This window comes from Micrasema longulum, unplaced genomic scaffold (genome assembly GCF_059751315.1).
Source record: "Micrasema longulum isolate JH-2025_06_02 unplaced genomic scaffold, ASM5975131v1 h1tg000588l, whole genome shotgun sequence".
Lineage (NCBI taxonomy): Eukaryota > Metazoa > Arthropoda > Insecta > Trichoptera > Brachycentridae > Micrasema > Micrasema longulum.
Window position 1 is genome coordinate 506,673 of NW_028277784.1, and position 17,593 is coordinate 524,265.

At 31.8% G+C, this 17,593-nt stretch overlaps 1 protein-coding gene across 2 annotated transcripts in view; it reads right to left on the reverse strand.

The window, feature by feature from the left end:
* The window catches only part of LOC148280366 (uncharacterized), a 28,634-nt gene extending 15,784 nt beyond the window's left edge, over window positions 1–12,850 (reverse strand). The window contains exons 1-4 of one of the 2 annotated variants that reach the window (XM_088228505.1): window positions 12,732–12,850; window positions 4,105–4,290; window positions 1,751–1,903; window positions 868–1,003 (exon numbers count right to left, since the gene is read on the reverse strand). In XM_088228505.1, coding sequence (XP_088084631.1) covers window positions 868–1,003; window positions 1,751–1,903; window positions 4,105–4,290; window positions 12,732–12,783 — 527 coding nt within the window. In that variant the 5' untranslated portion in view covers window positions 12,784–12,850. The remainder of the gene's footprint in view (window positions 1–867; window positions 1,004–1,750; window positions 1,904–4,104; window positions 4,291–12,731) is intronic. The other variant, XM_088228504.1, reaches the window with a different exon arrangement.
* Between the last annotated feature and the right edge of the window lie 4,743 nt (window positions 12,851–17,593).

Consider the following 17,593-nt stretch of genomic DNA (forward strand, 5'->3'; position numbering starts at 1 on the left):
TAAACATAAATAACTAATAAAGAAATGGGCTTACCCAAACAAATATATAAATAAATAAATATTAAATAGAGTAATATTCATGAAGGCAAAAAAAATCAGTCTTACGATTCAGGTTCCGGCTCAGAGACTTATTACAGTAAAAAACCACAAAATATTTTAAGTTGATGCTGCTGGGAATAGACTCTAGAACCTGAGGCGTGGCAAGCAAATGTACTTATCAGTACACCATTTTCATTTTCATTAATTTATTTTTTAGTTACATTGAGAACATTAGAGTATCCAATTCATTATCAATACATTGCAAAATATACATACTTATAAGATTTGTTAAATAGAAAAGAAAAAAAAAAGTCATGTAAAATGGACAAAGATATTACAATTTGGAAATTGCCTTCCTTAGAGAAATCTCACTGTCATGAAATATATCGACATCCGAGGTGATACAATTGAATAACTCGATTGCTCTGAACCATGAGGCGGAGTAATCTCTATTTCTCAGGAGTTTCACTCTAGTAACTATTGAGTAGAAAATTCTCATCCGGGGTTCTAGTTCTAATTGCACACAAAACTGTACTTTTCATTCCGCCAATACATCAGACACTGATAAAATATATGTATAAACATAAAATATTAAGTTTTCTTAAAGCTAACCTCACACTTTTTCTAATGGTGATAGTCACAATAATGGCAAGTACACGTGAGTCAAGAGCCTTAAAAGTGCATGCTCTGAAAAACATTTGTCTCAAAGCTTAAGTGTAGTTTACTAACTCAAAATGATTGTTGACCAAATCACTCCTCAACGTGCCCCATGTGTGCTTACTTGTAAATATTTCTTTTTTTGAGATCAATATACAATTTATAAAATACCTTATTTGACAAACATCGGGATGAGATTTAAGAACAGTGAGTTGACAAGAGCCGGTTCCATCATATCGAGACGGGTAGCCATTATTCACAAAATATGTTCCATTTTCAGCAGTTGTACTTCCACAACTTACAATGACTATAAAAAATAAAAAAACATCGTAATTAAATTCATTGCTTTTTATTAAAAAACAAATTTCAATCTCTTTTTATTGTTTGGCAATTAGAAAACGTTTAATTTTGTGATCAAATAGAGTTTAAAAAAATTCATGTTCAATATTGTTTTAAACTTAGGAAGCACTTTCTTTAAAAAATATGGTTTTGTATACCAAAACAGGGCAAGATGCCCTATTACCTATTACAGTAATAAGTATACCCATGAACAGGCCATGCCTTTGTGGGATTTTTTTATGTATCTCATGTTTCATTATGCTTTATTTTTTAATATTCTGTTTTATCACTTATGTTTATTGTAAAAAATACAAAAAAATAAAATAAAAAATATAAAAATTTATTTTTTTAATGTAACAGTTAAATTTTCTAACTACATCATATAATAATTGTATAACTAAAAATAATAATATTGTATTGTAAAGTTAATTCAATTTAGAAAACAAGTTGTACAATTATTCCAAAATTTTAATTATACTATGCGAGTACTCAATGAGGAAGTTTAATGGTTTTTTCATATATTTTTATTTGTTAATAGACGCTGTAGAAATCGGTTAAGATAATATTTATTACTATAACAGTACTGAGCACCCGGCCATTACAGAACAGAGGATAGCAATCATAATGAGATTGGAATTATTTTTGCTTTGTAATATAAAGCAAATAAGTGTGAAAGCACTCCACTATAATGAAAATTGTGAGTCTGACTACTTACACATACAGCAGACTCCAAAGCCATTAGCACAGGTTCCATCAGGAGCGCCCTGTCTCACTCTACAGTCCTGAGAAGCTAAACATGTTCCATTGTTGCCTGAAGCCCCAGTACATGAGTCGGCTGCGAAGTTTACCACAGTCAACAGAGATAAAACTGAAAATCAAGTAGAAAGTTGTAATTATTCTGGTTTAAGTTTAGTTTAATTCTAGTAATTATAAAATGTAGCACATATTATGTAATCGGAGTAATGAATAACCTTGAAATGAACAGAGTTAATTGCATGATTATGGAAAAAAAAATTGGTGACTTGTATGGAGGGCATCGGAGTTAAGTAATTTAATTAGGATTCATTTAACTGTATGATATTTTATTTTATTTTTATTTTCTTTTATTTAGGAAACATACAGTACAGTTACAAAGTTTAATATTTTACACAATTAGTCTTAACTCTAATGGACCAGTGAAGTTTCCATATTATAAAGCAATTATATGTAAGGTTAATTATAAAAGTATAAAAAAGAGAAGGAAAAAAAAACATACATAAATTAATATGATACCATTTGTAACAGTAATATGGTCATGGGGAAGAATGACAATATCCAACATAAGCCTTCAATACAACTCTGGGCGAAAGCGCAATGAAAGCAGTATAGTACAATTTAATCAAAATTGCGGATTGTTAAATTTAAATATTAAAAACTAACTAGTTTCATGTTTTTTTAAACATTTCATCACTTTTTTAAACGTTTCTTTAAAAATGTTGTAATAAATATGCTGATCCATTGTTGTGTCGATAAATTGAAGTTTACCCACCACCCGGGTAAATATACAACTCAAACCATCACAGATCCTCCGCCACATTTTTTAGCTGAAATGTTTATTTTTTTACAATTTAAATCATCATTTGGTTTTTGCCATATATTTCTTCGTCCATCTAACCCAAATATTTCAAATTTGCATTTATCAAAAATTAACCCACCGTCTCAGTATGGTCTGCGTTAAGAATTAAAAAAATAATTAACTGATGTTTCGTATTTCGATCACTTACAAATGGTTTTTTCTTAGCCAACTCTACCTTCATAGTTAATTCTTCGCATTTTTTTTCGTCTAGTTTCTAAAGTCACAGGAAACCCCTTATGCTGTTACACTAAAGAAACCAGTTTCGGAACACTAACTTTAAGATTTTTATTTATATCTTACAATTCAACATTCATTGTATTCAAGCACCCACTTGAAACCCGTTTTTCGTGTCCACTATTCGATTTTGCTTAAAATTGCTATTTATAACGAACTGTATCTTAGAGTAACTGTTTTGTGCAATATTGCGATATGTCTTTCCTTTTTTATAGAGCAGAATAACAATGTCGGGCACGTCAATGTGTAAACGTCTTTTTAGATTTTTGACCAATTATTCAAATAATTTATTTATACATCAACGGTTTAAAGAACCTTTTCCAAAAAAAATGTTTTACAGAAAGAGTCGCAGCAAGTGAACAATAATTCATTATGTAATACATAATATGAAATATAATAGAAAAATTAAAACTAAACAATTTAGTGAAAATAGAAGGTAATAATAAAAAAGAAAAATAATGCAACAATAACTCTTTATAAATAACAAGTTTTTTAGAGCAATACGAAATCTTCAATTATTTTAACAACACCTCTATTTTATCAGTTGTTTGAATTTACTACTGTGAGGGGATTCTTTAAGTGATAAATCATGTAATAACTCTATATAAATAATATCATATACATATACGTAGATTTGAAATGTTTTTCCACAAGTAAATGCTGAAACAATAAATAATACTGCCTTTAAAATTTTAAGTTGAACCTGCTAGAAATCGGACTCGAGACATTAAGCATTGTAGGCGAACGTAGGCGTCAACCATTACATATTATCATAAACAGTACATATTAAATTTGTTATCAGGAGATCAATCTTTTTAAAACTTATTTTAGTGTTTTAACTTAAAAATTTAAATGTTAGGTTTTAACTTACAATTCAGTAGGACTTTAATATTATTGTGTAAATATATTTTTGAAATAAAAAAAATAATCAAAATTCTTACAAAAAATATGTACATAGAGATGGCAGTTATTAAAAATATATGATTCAAATATAAGTAATACTTACTTAAAAACAAGGGTTTTGAATTATTTATTTCAAATTGAGTTTTAGAAGTTATCCACTACTTTATATTTGTAGAAATAACACTTCAAATAAATATACTTTTCAAAAGAAATCCGAGATGAAAAAATAATGGGAAATAGAGCATATTTTTTCTTGGATTGAAGATAATACAATTCTTTTATACCTAGACATTAAAATAGTTAAAATTTAAGCTTACAGCGTCCATTTCTTTCTGGCCTAGTAGGCAGTTTGATGGCCCGATGAGATGCACCTTTAGCTTGCAAGTCACTGGAGCGCTGACCAAATAGACTGTTCATGAATCCAAGACGGCTGCTTGTCCAAGAACCTAATCCAGTGCGTAGATTTTTGGGTGGATTATATGTATCATTTATCTCCCCTGAAACTGATTTCAAAGAAGGTTTAAAATATGAAAAAATAAAGAGTGATGATAGAAAATGTGATGATTTATGCGAGGCAGGTCAAAAATAGTAGATGCCTACAAAGATTAGACATGTGGGCATACTCCAAATTTTGGAATTACTAGTGCTTTATTTAAGTCTTTAGAAATTTTTAAATAGGCTAATGCAAGTATGGGAGAGGGTGTAAGCGGTTTACGAACCTAGAGATTAGTTTGTGAGAATTCAGTTCAGTTGCCTTGGAGGGTTTCACCGGAGCGGAGCAAGCTTTTTGTATACGCGAGTTTTGAATCTTGAAACATTATCATTTACACAACTTTAACAACACTCCATGTGTTCAAACAATCAAAAAATTGGGTTGATAAGTTTGAGGAGACTGGCACAACATTAAATTAATAGCGGTCGGGCCGAGTGGGAACATGGTGGACGGAGGAAAATATCTACAGAGCAAATGACTCCATTCATGGGAATCCAACCCTGTCTACTCATAAGCGCTCGACAGCAAGGATTGAGGAGTTTTTCACAACACGGTTTCAACAGGATGAACGGTGGTCCATACCTCTAACAAAAGTATGCCGCTCATTCGTTAGCTTTTTGATTGAAGAGGAACCATTTCTTGGCCACTACGAAGTCCAGATTTAACTCCAGTGTACTTTTTTATTTGGGGTTACCTTAAAATCAAAGTATATCACAAAAATCCGAGGTCTATTGATGACATTAAGGAAAATATCCAAAGATAAATTAAAAACATCAGGGAACTGACTTGTGACGCAGTCATTGATAACTTAGTTCCCTTACAGAAATGCTGTAATTATAACGCCTCATATTTAGAAGACATTATTTTTATAACATGATTCCCATAATTTACGTGTTTTTTTTAATGATAAATATTAGTTTAATAACTCAAGTTTTTGATTTATTAAGATTTAAAATTACTAAGGACGTGTGGCCCACCTATACCTACTTATAATTGATTTCTTTTATTAAACATTATTTAGCATACCTAATATTTTCTTAGTCCTATACTTGGCTATTGAGTGATTTGAATTAATTCTATGCAACTGTATAGTTGCATTATCTACAAGACTTCTATCAAACCGACATAAAAAGTTCTAATAAGGTAGAGGAATATTTGCAAAGATTATTCTTGCAAACTATTATTTGAAGAAATTTAAACATTTGAAGTTTTTGTTTTCCCTTCTATTGAGGCCTACCATTGACATATTAATACACATAGATATGCCCTGAGCCCTCAAAAATTATGAAACGTAACTCATTCACAAACGTTCAGTCATGCCCAACGAGTATTTCGTCGTTTTTAGACAGCCAGCTAGGTGTGATGTTTAGAATCAAAACCAAAATGCCTGCCTGTGTCATGAAAGTGTGCAAAAACCTTTCGGACACACATTGTAAAAAGGATTGTGTAACTTTTAATTGGTAAATATTTGCTGTGATCAACAAAGCTTAAAACCATTAATATTGAAATATAAATACTATTTTTTTCTAAACGACAAACGGGCTCCATTCAGATATTTTTTTTTATCTCTAAAAAAAGAGGGGAAAAAAAGAAAAACACGGGTATACTTTTTTGTATTACTTTTAAGCAACGCAGGTACCAGGGTTTTTAATTTAATATTTTTGATTTCGCGCCGAAACGGTCACTTTTGCAAATTTTCGTTGTTGTGACTAGAGATGAAAATAATCGACTAAATTTACTAATCGAATGATTAGTAATCGAATGAATGAAACAATCGAATGAATAATTCGAATGGATCACTCATTTCCGATATACCAGACACATAGACAATAGATACAGAAATTTATTCAAAGACAAACTCTGTTTTTCGGGAGAAATATCTTTAGGAATGCTAGGTACTTTTTTTTCCTTTATAAGAAAGAGCCTTTCACCAAAATGTTTAAACATCGGCCAAAAAACAAGTTACATAGATTTATAAATTAAAATTAAAAACAACACAAATAGAAAGGAATAACAATATGAACACAAGCAAAAAACGATACCTACATTGCATGAAAACTTCAAGTTAGTAACATTCTAGAATATTTTCAAATGTTTTGAATTTTTATTTCACTTAAACTAATAATATTATATGAAAAACAGAAGTCACGTTCTAATACAGATTTTATTTCTAGAAAGCCGGGACGTGAATACGAAAAAAATCGTGTGTTTATTGTAAGTAACCCTAATAAAAAGTAATACAAAAAAATATTTTTAAAAAAAACAAATTAATACTGATTTCCAAAAAAACAAATGGGAAAATGGAAACGGTTTGAAAATTAAAAAATGCCATCCGTAGAGCAACAAATTATAAACCTACATACAACGTACGTCAGTTTGTTTTTTTTTTTTCAACCATGGCAATAATAATTTAAACCATTTACTTTATGGTATTTAGAATATTTACATGGGTATAATTATGGTCTGTGATTATCATTACTTGACATAACCTTATATTTATCTGCCAAACAAAGGATGAAAATTAAAATATTTTTGTTTCATATTTACTGTTTAAGTCACGCATGTAAAACTACAATCAGCTGTTATTGTGTTGATATTTCAGATCGGATGGATTTGATATCAATTTTGTTATTATTAAGTAATCAAATAGGCTAGCAGCAGACCCATAAACAAATGTCACTTTATTTTATTGTTATGTTTATTGTTAAATGATGCACTTTTTATATTAATTATATTAAATATACATTTTTATTTTACCTGTGATGACATAATTACAAAAAAAACAAAAGCATTTTATTTCAACCGTCACGCACGTCTGCCAGATCCCAGCGCCCATTACGTCATAACGAATTAGTTGGCGATGAAAGTAGTCGAATGAAAGTAGTCGGCGTAAAGCTCCCCCATTGGTCTATTTGTAGTCGAATGAATTTTACGCACGCCTATTAGTATATTTGCATTCGATTGAATTCATTAGTTTGGAAATTACTAATTCATTCGATAGTCGGCGTTAAGCTCACCCATTGGTATATTTGTAGTCGAATGAATTTAACGCATGCCTATTGGTCTATTTGCATTCGAGTGAATTCATTAGTTTGGAAATTACTAATTCATTCGATAGTCGGCGTAAAGCTCGCCCATAGGTCTATTTGTAGTCGAATGAATTTTACGCACGCCTATTGGTCTATTTGCATTCAAGTGAATTCATTCGACTACTTTAATGCATTCGGGCTTTCATTCGACTGAATTAAGTAATTGAATGTAGTCGACTACTTTCATTCGACTACTTTCATCGCTAGTTGTGACGTCATTTATCGCGTACCGCGAAACCGTCCAATTTTGCCCCGGATGGATATTTTGCACAAAAAGTCTAATATATGATCAATCTTTAAAAAAATATATTTCCATTTGATTTCGGTAAATTTAGTACATTAAGGACGAAAGTAGATTTATGTCACTAACTTCCCTCAGAAGCTTTAGTCATTAACTTTACTTAGTGGCTTGTCAGAACCTGTCAAAGTGCGCGTGTAATTTGTTGCGGGCCAATTGCGACTCTGTGTTTTTTAATATACTGCTCGATAGCAAAGACAAATGTAAGTTTTTCTTGTTGCATAATATAGACAAAGGTTCCTAGATCATTTCCTGTTTATATTATGTGCTGTCAGTAGCTTAAATCAAGAATTATGACGATGGGCAAATTAAAAGGCATAAGCAGAGCCTCTGAGTTGTCAATTTTGCCCAAACGAAAAAATGTATAAGGGTTGTCACTTTCTTATTTTAATAATTAGTTTAAATCAAATTAAAACTATTATGAAGATTTTGCACACATTAGTTATTTTTGATTTTCAAAAATATTATCATTATTGTGGATAATTTAATTTAATTATTCTTTACTTTTCTTCATTCATTTGATAATGTGTTTTTATATTCCTTATATTGCTTTTTAATAGTTTCTGAAGCATTTCTCATTTTTTGCATGGTATACAATTTGTTTCCATATTATATCATTTTCATTATATCTGGAGTTAACCAGCCTCCATTATTATCCACCCTCAAACGATATTTTTTTACTTTCGTAGCTATGGACTTTGATTCCGAAATAATTTATATTAATCTTTCAAATTGATGTCTTCTAGTTTTAACCTCTTTAGTTGTTCGTTAACTATATTCCCGAAGCCGTTATTATTTCTCACAACATAGGTATATGTATTTATGTATAGTAAAAATGTGTGTACCTACCTAATATTAGAAATTGTCATTTAGGTAATTAAGACTAGGATTATTGGTATGTGTACTTAAATAAAGCAATTCTTTAAATAAACAAGATTAATTAATTTTTTTAAAGTTATCAACCAGATTTTGACAACCCTAAGACCTATAAATTGCTTGTATGAAAACAAATAGAGTTCGGTAGGTAAATTTGCCTAATCGTTTTTAGACGAATATTTTATTAGTTAGCCATTAAAAATATGCTCAAACGTCAATTTTGCCCTTGAATTAATAATTCAATAAAGTAGTTCTTAGACAAGAACGCCATATGGTTGCGGGCAAATATGGAGGAACATGGACGTAATTTTGCCCGCCATCAAAATTTTAATTTGCTTGAAATCCTATTTAAATATGACTAAATTTACAATTGCAACCCAATTCCATGATTACCAAGGTCATTCTTCGTAATTAAAAAGTAAATGACAATTTACATTTTTTTGAAGAAAATCAACATGATAGCAAAAAAGCGGGCATAATTGGACGGCCTCGCGGTATCTGTCAAAACGGAACTAGTTGTTGAGTTCGATCGAGTTGTTTTGTTTTTACTGCCGTGATATTAAAATTAAAGCTTATTGTGTTGTAATTATCGAACAATGGCTCATTACAAATACCGTATTGTAGGTACTCCTCTCGCATTCGCGTCTAAAACTACAGGTGATTACCATGAGGAAATGAACTTTGAGGTTTTTAAAGAGTGGTTTGAGATGTTGCTAGTCACCTTAGAAAACCATCAAAAATTATAATGGACAATGCATTGTGTCATTCTGTACAAATTGATAAACCACCAACTCGAGCAAATAAAAAGCAAGAAATTGTCTCGTGGCTGGTAAAAAATGGTGTGGAACCAAGTCCAACTTTATTAAAAGTTGAGTTGTTAGATCTGGTAAACGCAACTAAGCCGTCTAAGCCCCGCTATGTAATCGATGAACTAGCCCTAGAGCATGGACACGAAGTTATTCGATTGCCTCCCTACCATTGCCAGTGAAACGCTATCGAGCTTATTTGGGCACAAATAGAGGGTCATGCGGCGCGGAACGATACTGAAGCACCCTGCTGCAAACTGCGTGTGCAGAAGTCACTACAGAAGACTGGAGAAAGGTCGTAGAGAAAACAAAGAAAATAATTTTACAAGAGTTGAACGAGATGTGAATATAGACAATATTATTGAAAATGAATTAATAATATCTCTGAGTGGTGAAGATGACAATACTAGTTACAGCAACTGAATAAATGCTATTTTTTTTGTTAAATTATGTACTTATCTTTTTTGTTCCTTAAATTTACGATAAAAAATAATAATGGGACAGGGATTCGACTTATGATTTTTAAAATAAAATTACAGTACCTACCTATAAGTACGTTTTTCATAGTAACTGAATTTAATTCACATAGCGTCTACGTACGCACAACTACCAACGGAAATCACGCGGGAATAAACGACAGCGTTGTCGAACAAGATAATGACGTCTTAAACACGATAACCAATCACGAAGCGTTCGAAAGCCACTCGCCAGAAATCAATGTTTAATTTGAAAATTTTATTTAAAAACGGCCGATAAATTAAATTTCACTTAACAAAATTAAAAACTTTTAATTTTCTTCCGGAATCATCAATTACTTTTATATTTTCTCACATATGCATGGAGCCCATCTGATAGGAATACGTTTTTAAAATATAATAAATGTGAGTTAATATTATTTTTGCTTACCCTAAAATCCAGTAAAAAGAAATAAATGGGTCGAAATTAAAAGGAATTCGAGAAAAAAAACTGATTAATATCCACCAAAAAATAATGTTTATTGTTAACATTAAAATACAAACTTTATTGTATTTCAAAAATGAGTATCCTCCGATTTTTGGTAGTATGTGCAATAGAACAATATCACATAGAACATTTCAAAACGATACAAGGAGAATCGAGACTAATAAATCAGGGACTGAAATTATACAATAAACTAACATCTAAAACTAAACAAAAGACTCAGACAAACTTTTCAAAAGATGTAAAAAATATTATTATAAACAGCAGAGTATGAATAAAAAACTATATATATTTTTTGTAAAATGAATGTAATAATCCGTAAGGGTTAATAAGTAAATTTTAAAATAAAGAAAAATCTATGTAAAAGAACGCAATGTAGAATATCACATTAAAATCCAATTCGAATTAAATTTATTTTGTTAAATTGCATTTTAAAGTTACACAGCCGCGAATCGGAACTTACGTTGGTTAGTGTCATGCCCATGCCGCATGTTTTCAAACTGAATATTGAAATAAACATGACAACAAACCGCCGTTTCCTCGTAAGGGTAGGCAGAGATGATAGAACGCCACGTCACTCTATCTTTGCATACATATTTCGCTTCCTCTACATTCATACATCTTCTCATGCACGCACGCCGATTATTCCGACTTTTGACATGTCCGTCTTCTTCGTGTCTTCTCGGTCTTCCTCCATTAAACATAACAGGGAAATATCATACTACGAATACCGATAAAAATATATGAAATGGATTTAGAATAATTAATTGTATTTTTAAAATCAATATGGATATTGTGGGAAAATGTTTTCATGCGTTTGTATAAATTTATACAGAAATTTAATAAAAATACGTTGCGACAAAAACGCGACGTGTTTGGCCTTGGTTGTTGTGACGTCAAGATTCGTGATAATGTTCTAAACAAATTTCAATGGCCAGGAACAATGGAATAACCGTTTTTGTGGCAAATCAATATTACAATTTTAAAATCATTTTTTATGCTTCTAATAATTAGCTAATTTAATTTTTTACTGGACAGTATTTTATAGACCTTTATTACTTTAAAATGTTAAGAAAAAAACGTGATATTTCTCTATTGGGGGGTTTCTGAAGGGAAAAGTGCATGCAAATAATTCACAGACGATTCCGGAACTCAAAACGGAAATTAAACGTGTAAGGGCCGGTTGCATCAAAGTTGGTATAAATTTAGTTTAAAGTTAAATATTTAAACTTAGTTAAGGCTCAAAATCTGGTAACTGAAAAATTCCGTTGCATCAACATTATTTTAGTTAAGTTAAAGTTAAGAATGTTGCCACTAAAAAGGTTCAAGTTTCACCCTAAAAATTGTTGGGATTTTTGCGCAAGCACGTACTTGTTTATTTACATGTAGCAATACACATGCCCCGCGACGCGTCTTTGGGCACAAACTTTTAAATTTCGTTCCAATTTTCAGTGTGTGCGAAAGGGCGAAGCAGCACTGCGAATTCGGAGAAGAAAAGAACAAATGGGACATCGTCCTTTTTGAACTAGATAAAAAATTAAAAGAGCAAAAGCTAAAACAAAATGAAGAACTTTTTACTCTAGAAATAGAGCAAAAAAATGACATTTTTCGGGCAACTATGGCAGCCTTAAATGCGCAGAAAGAGTTAGCTGAGCTCAATCCAGCTCTATTTAAAAATAAATAAACAGCATTTCAATACAGTAATGATTTAGATTTATTTTACACCACGCCCGCTGATGATCAAGTCCCGTGTTTTGAAAAATAATTAACAATTAAAAATTCAAATAATGAATAGTTCTTCACTTTTTTGACATTCGAAATATTGCGATAATGTCGTTCTCCTCCCACAAAAAATGGTCCGTTCGTGGTTTAAACAGTTTTATTTTTTCGGTTTAGAATATACTCGATGATAAATTCGTCATCGGAAGACGAAAAATCAGATAAAATTGACATTTTGTGCAATTTTTCACAGATCGATCAATAGATTTCAACACTCACGACGCTTTTTTGACAGATGGCAGATCGCATTTAACTTTAAACGGCCCGCTAGCGGCCGGTTAAATAAAAGTAACTTTTTTGTTAATACTTAACTTTTGTCGATGCAACCGGCCCTTATTGACGAAGATTTCGTGAAAAGGGTGAATGTTTGCCAACGAAGCCGAGGTGGGCATTTGTCGGGTGTTGTGTTCTACAAGTAACCTCCGTGTTCATATTGCATATTGAAAAGAAAACATCCTCAAAATTCAACTGCAGTATGTGTTTTAAAAGATTCAAATAGATTTTGAGACACCTTTATTGAATAAAAAAAATACAGGCACACAAAAATACATAAGGTACATAGGTTACTTACTAACATTCCACTACCACTTACTAAAAAAATATGAATAGTAAAATTTTCACACATTTGAAAAAAAACACTTACCCGCGCTAACCACCAAAATTACCACCGATAAAATCAAATTATATTTCGACATAACGAATTGTAATTGTATTTTTTACTATCGTTTATTAAACGACATGCGCTGCGCACAAATCGCTTCTGAATAATAATCCATATAAACAATGTTTTTATACAAAGCTACAGAGGTAACGGTCGGCTTATTTACGACAATAGATGAACGAACTATAATATATCTATCAAGCATGTTCTTCTTCATAGGAATGGAGGCGCGATTGTCTCCTCGTAATTACCTACAAAGTGGCACATAACATTATCACCATCATTCTCGCATCCGCACCTGGTGGTGCATAGGACCCCGCGGTGGCAGACCAAATGCAAAGTGCTCGATCACCGGTTACACGATGGTACGATGGTACGATGGTAAGAGGTACGATGATCAGTCATAGGCTCATGTTATACGTATTGTCGAATTTTAAACGACACGGCAAAATCAGGGTAGATTGATACTTATTGTTTTATTTTGTTTTTGTATTTTTTGCACCTCAACAAGCCAGGAGGCCAAATGAGGAAGTTCAGTGTTAAGGGAAATTTGATATAAAAAATATTTTCCTACTTTCTCGAAAACGTATGAAAAAAAAAATGATATGAATAAAAATGAACTGCTTTGAACTGCGTCCCAAGTTCTTAAGAATCAACCAATGATAGAGTGTTCTGATAGATTCCCGGTTTCCGGGAAGTCAACTCACCAATCAGTAGAACTCTCCAACTAGAACTTGTGACGTCACAGGCCGAGTAATTTCAAAATTACAAAACTAAAAAATCATCGCGCTGATAATACGATTCATGAAAACTTTTTTTTTGGCCTAGTTCGATAATCTTAGAATACTTAAGTAGTATTATTATTTTAAATAACCATTTAGATTCCTTATTACTGTGAAGAATCACAGCACATAACAACACCCAGACTTAAAAATATCATGTTTTAATTTTTATTTTTTCGTCTCGCTGCCCTAGTTCTTGTTTGTCATTTTTCAAATTTTCCTAAATACATTTTATTTGTTTTTAAAGTCAAATAAGTAAAATCAGTAAGTGGAGATTGGCACTCAAAAAATTCTTAAAGTACTATTTAATAATGGAAAAATAACAATTCTTTAGCTACGTGGACGCGTAATAAGATAATGAACATATTGGCATTCATGCCTCTATTTTCTAAAAATAGTCGATTAAACAAATATATTATTTTTCTGTTGATTTCAATGATACTCTTATTTTGTTTGTTTTTTTAAACTACTGTATTTTACTATTATTTTGTTGATTTTAATGATACCATTATTATGTATCTTTGATTATGTGTGATTCTTAATTTGTAAATTTTATATTTCAAAAATTATTTCTGATTATCTTTTTTGCATTGCATTCTTTGGAATTTTATTATTTATTACTTATACATTTTTTCTAGATTTTTATTCTGTTGCATTACATGTCATTATAATTTAATCTAATTAATTTTACTATGTATTGTTATTGTTATTTATTGTGGCTTGACACGGGCATAACCTAAAAAGCCTTAATAAGTTAATTAATATTTAAACTAGTGTAATTTTGAATGAATAAATAAATAAACATACAAGAACTAGGGCAGCGATCGGGAATCAAACTTGGAGCCTTTCGTGCGTGAGTCAAGTGTCTTATCTATCAAACCATGGAGGCTGCCATTATTTTTATAATTAATTTATAATCTACTCTCAGATAAAAAAAATGCAAAAGAAAATCGAGTGGAGATAAGCCGGACTCATGATTAGCGTATTTGCCTGCTATTATAAAAATAATTCTAATAAATCCACCCTATGTATAGTAATTTTATAGTATGTGGAATTTTATGATCATTGTATGATGAAATGGGCCTCACGTTTCTAGCGCCAGTCAAGGGACAATCAATACTGCAGCTACCTTGGAAACGCGGACTGAGTTTTTTTTCATACAAACATATTCCGGTATTTTCTCTCTGGATTATAACACTAAAGCAATGATTTTTTTTGCACTATAGATGTATATCGTTGGTGTATCTCCATCGTTGTGCTTTTTTGATAAATTGTTTCTTATGGGTGCTAAAACCATCCAAAAACCAACAAAAGCGCCCAGTTTTATCTGCCGTCTTCGGATGTACGGTATGCAAATGCATATGATACATAATTTTTAAAAACGGAAAATGTACCCACACTGAAAATTACAATCTGATTTTCACTTTTAAAAAAAAAAAGAAAATCAGATTGCAGAAACCGCAAACCCAACTAAGCGTCGATTTTAGTTAGTAGGCATAATTAGTCGGACGTGCAACTTTAAAAAAAATAAAATTAAAGTAATAAAGGTCGATGAAATACCGTCCAGTAAAAAAAAAATGTTTTGCAGTAACATAAAAGATATTTTTAAATTTGTAATTTTTAATTCCTGCAAAAACGGTCATTCCTTCGGCCACGCCTCTAATACGTCACGATTCATGTTTATTTGTTCCTCGCCATTGAATTTTGTTTAGAACAATATCACAAATCTTGACGTTACAACAACCAAGGCCAAACACGTCGCGTTTTTCTAAGGCCGTATTTTTATTGAATTTCTTTTTGTCATTTTTTATTTTTTTATTTTTTTGTTTTTTTTACAATATACATAATAGGTAAAACAGAGAATTAAAAAATAAAGGATAATTGCAAAGCAATGAAATACATATTAACAGTAAAAATAGTAAACAAAAAATCCCACAAAGGCATGGCCAGTTCGGGTTTACAAGAAATGTATGAATTTTGGCTCCTATAATAAATAGAAAGGTATAATATTTTTTTGTTGCATAAGAAAGAGAAAAGAAAATATTCTGTAAAAGATAAGGTACTTTTTTATTTTATAGTAACTAGGAAATAAAAAATATCTTTAAAAAAAACATTAAAATGTTTATTTTTAAAGGTCAACAAAATACATCATAGAATATCGAAAATAGAAAAATCCAGGATAGTGCGTGTTTTTTAAAAGAAGTACAATTTTGAAAGTTTGGGATCAAAAAAATATTATCAGTAAAAAAAGAATGAAACATTCAGAATGGGCCTATAAAACATGCATGTCTCTGTACGAGCCTCGTTTTACAATGTGGTATTTCTAACACACGATTCTTTCTTTGACTTGATCTATTTGAATTCATCATCATCATCAGCCGTCTATTGTCCAATGTTGAACATAGGCCTCCCCCTTTAGTCTCCATATTTCTCTATCCTGAGCCAACCGCATCCAACCACTTCCTGCAACTCGTCTTATGTCATCAGACCACCTTGTCTGAGGCCTGCCGACACTTCTTCTACCCGTTCTGGGTCGCCATTCCAGGACTTTTTTGGTCCATCTAGAGTCTGTGATTCTGGCTATATGACCAGCCCAGCTCTATTTCTGGTTGGCAGCCCTATGGACCACATCGGTGATCTTTGTTCTCGCTCTAATCCATGTATTGGTTTTTCTGTCTCTCAACGAAATACCCAGCATTCTCCTTTCCATGGCTCTCTGTGTCACTGATAATTTGTGTAAATTTTTTTTCGTGAACAAAAAAGTTTCACAGCCATATGTCAGTACAGGGAGAACACAAAGTTTCTTCTTTAAGTAAATTAAATACTTCGGAGATTTTAGGATATATGAGAGCTTACCAAAGGCGGCCCATGCTAAACCTCGCCTTCTTTCTATTTCTACATCTTGATTATCTTTGCCGAGCTTTATTTCATGTCCTAGGTATATATAACCATCAATCTTTTCAATTATTTCTCCATTTACTAAGATGTTACATGATTGGTTTGCATCATTCATTACTTTAGTTTTTGAAGCATGAAGATTTTTCTAATATATAAATAAATAAAAATAAAACAAATAAATTTGTGGCACCCAGTGGCGGAGGTGGTCCGACCCGGGTGCTCAGCACCAAGGGGTGACACCGTCCCCAGTACAGCTCAGAAAAAATACTCGCACAACCACGAGCACGCGCGACAAGCGGGGTGAGCGCGGGGTGCCAGTGAATTCTTCATTCACTTATCCATATATGAATGTCTTATAAGACACAAACATATATATTTTTTAAAACTCGATCGTAAGTTGTTGTCGTATGTTTATGTACGTAAATATGTTCTTTGTTTTTTACGTTTTTGAAACCATTAAATATATCAATATCTACCCTAACTTTTACATAAAAACTTAAACTGTCAATTCAGCCAAACGTCGCGTCGACCATTCAATATTCCACACAGTTTTTGTTTTATACGGGACAGTTTACTTACTGCACAAGAAACTGTACAGTTAATTTGGTTAAACTGTCAAATTTTCCATACTCGAAGATATGTGTGATTCCAGCAGCAGCAGAGATAACGTTGACACAAAAGAAGCAGCATCCACACTTTTACCGGCTTTATGTGACTTTAATTGTTTTATGCTACCTTTCTTTTTGGCGTGAAGTCCTACGGTCCTAGAAGAAGTGAACCAGACACAAAGTACATACAGACATCTGTGTTATTGCTGGAGAAGTGTGTGATAAAAATTAAAGCGCTCAAAATGTTCCTTTAAAGTAAACGTATCCAAATAGTGGAAAGAGCTATTTCCCAAGTAACTAAAAAATGTGAGAACTTGGATATTTCAATTGAAAGAAGAGAAAGGAGGAGATTCCAAAAACGTGTGCCAGGAGAAGAGGCCAAAGACTCTGGACTTACATTGCCAGAAGAGCTCCGGAGAGCAATGTTAAAATGTGTCGATAGATTTTATGAGGATCTAAACCATCGATACAAAGCAATAGATGACATCCTAATAATATTTGGTGTTGTGCAGCCTAAAACTTTGTGAACGTCAACAAAAGAAGAACTTTGTTGTAT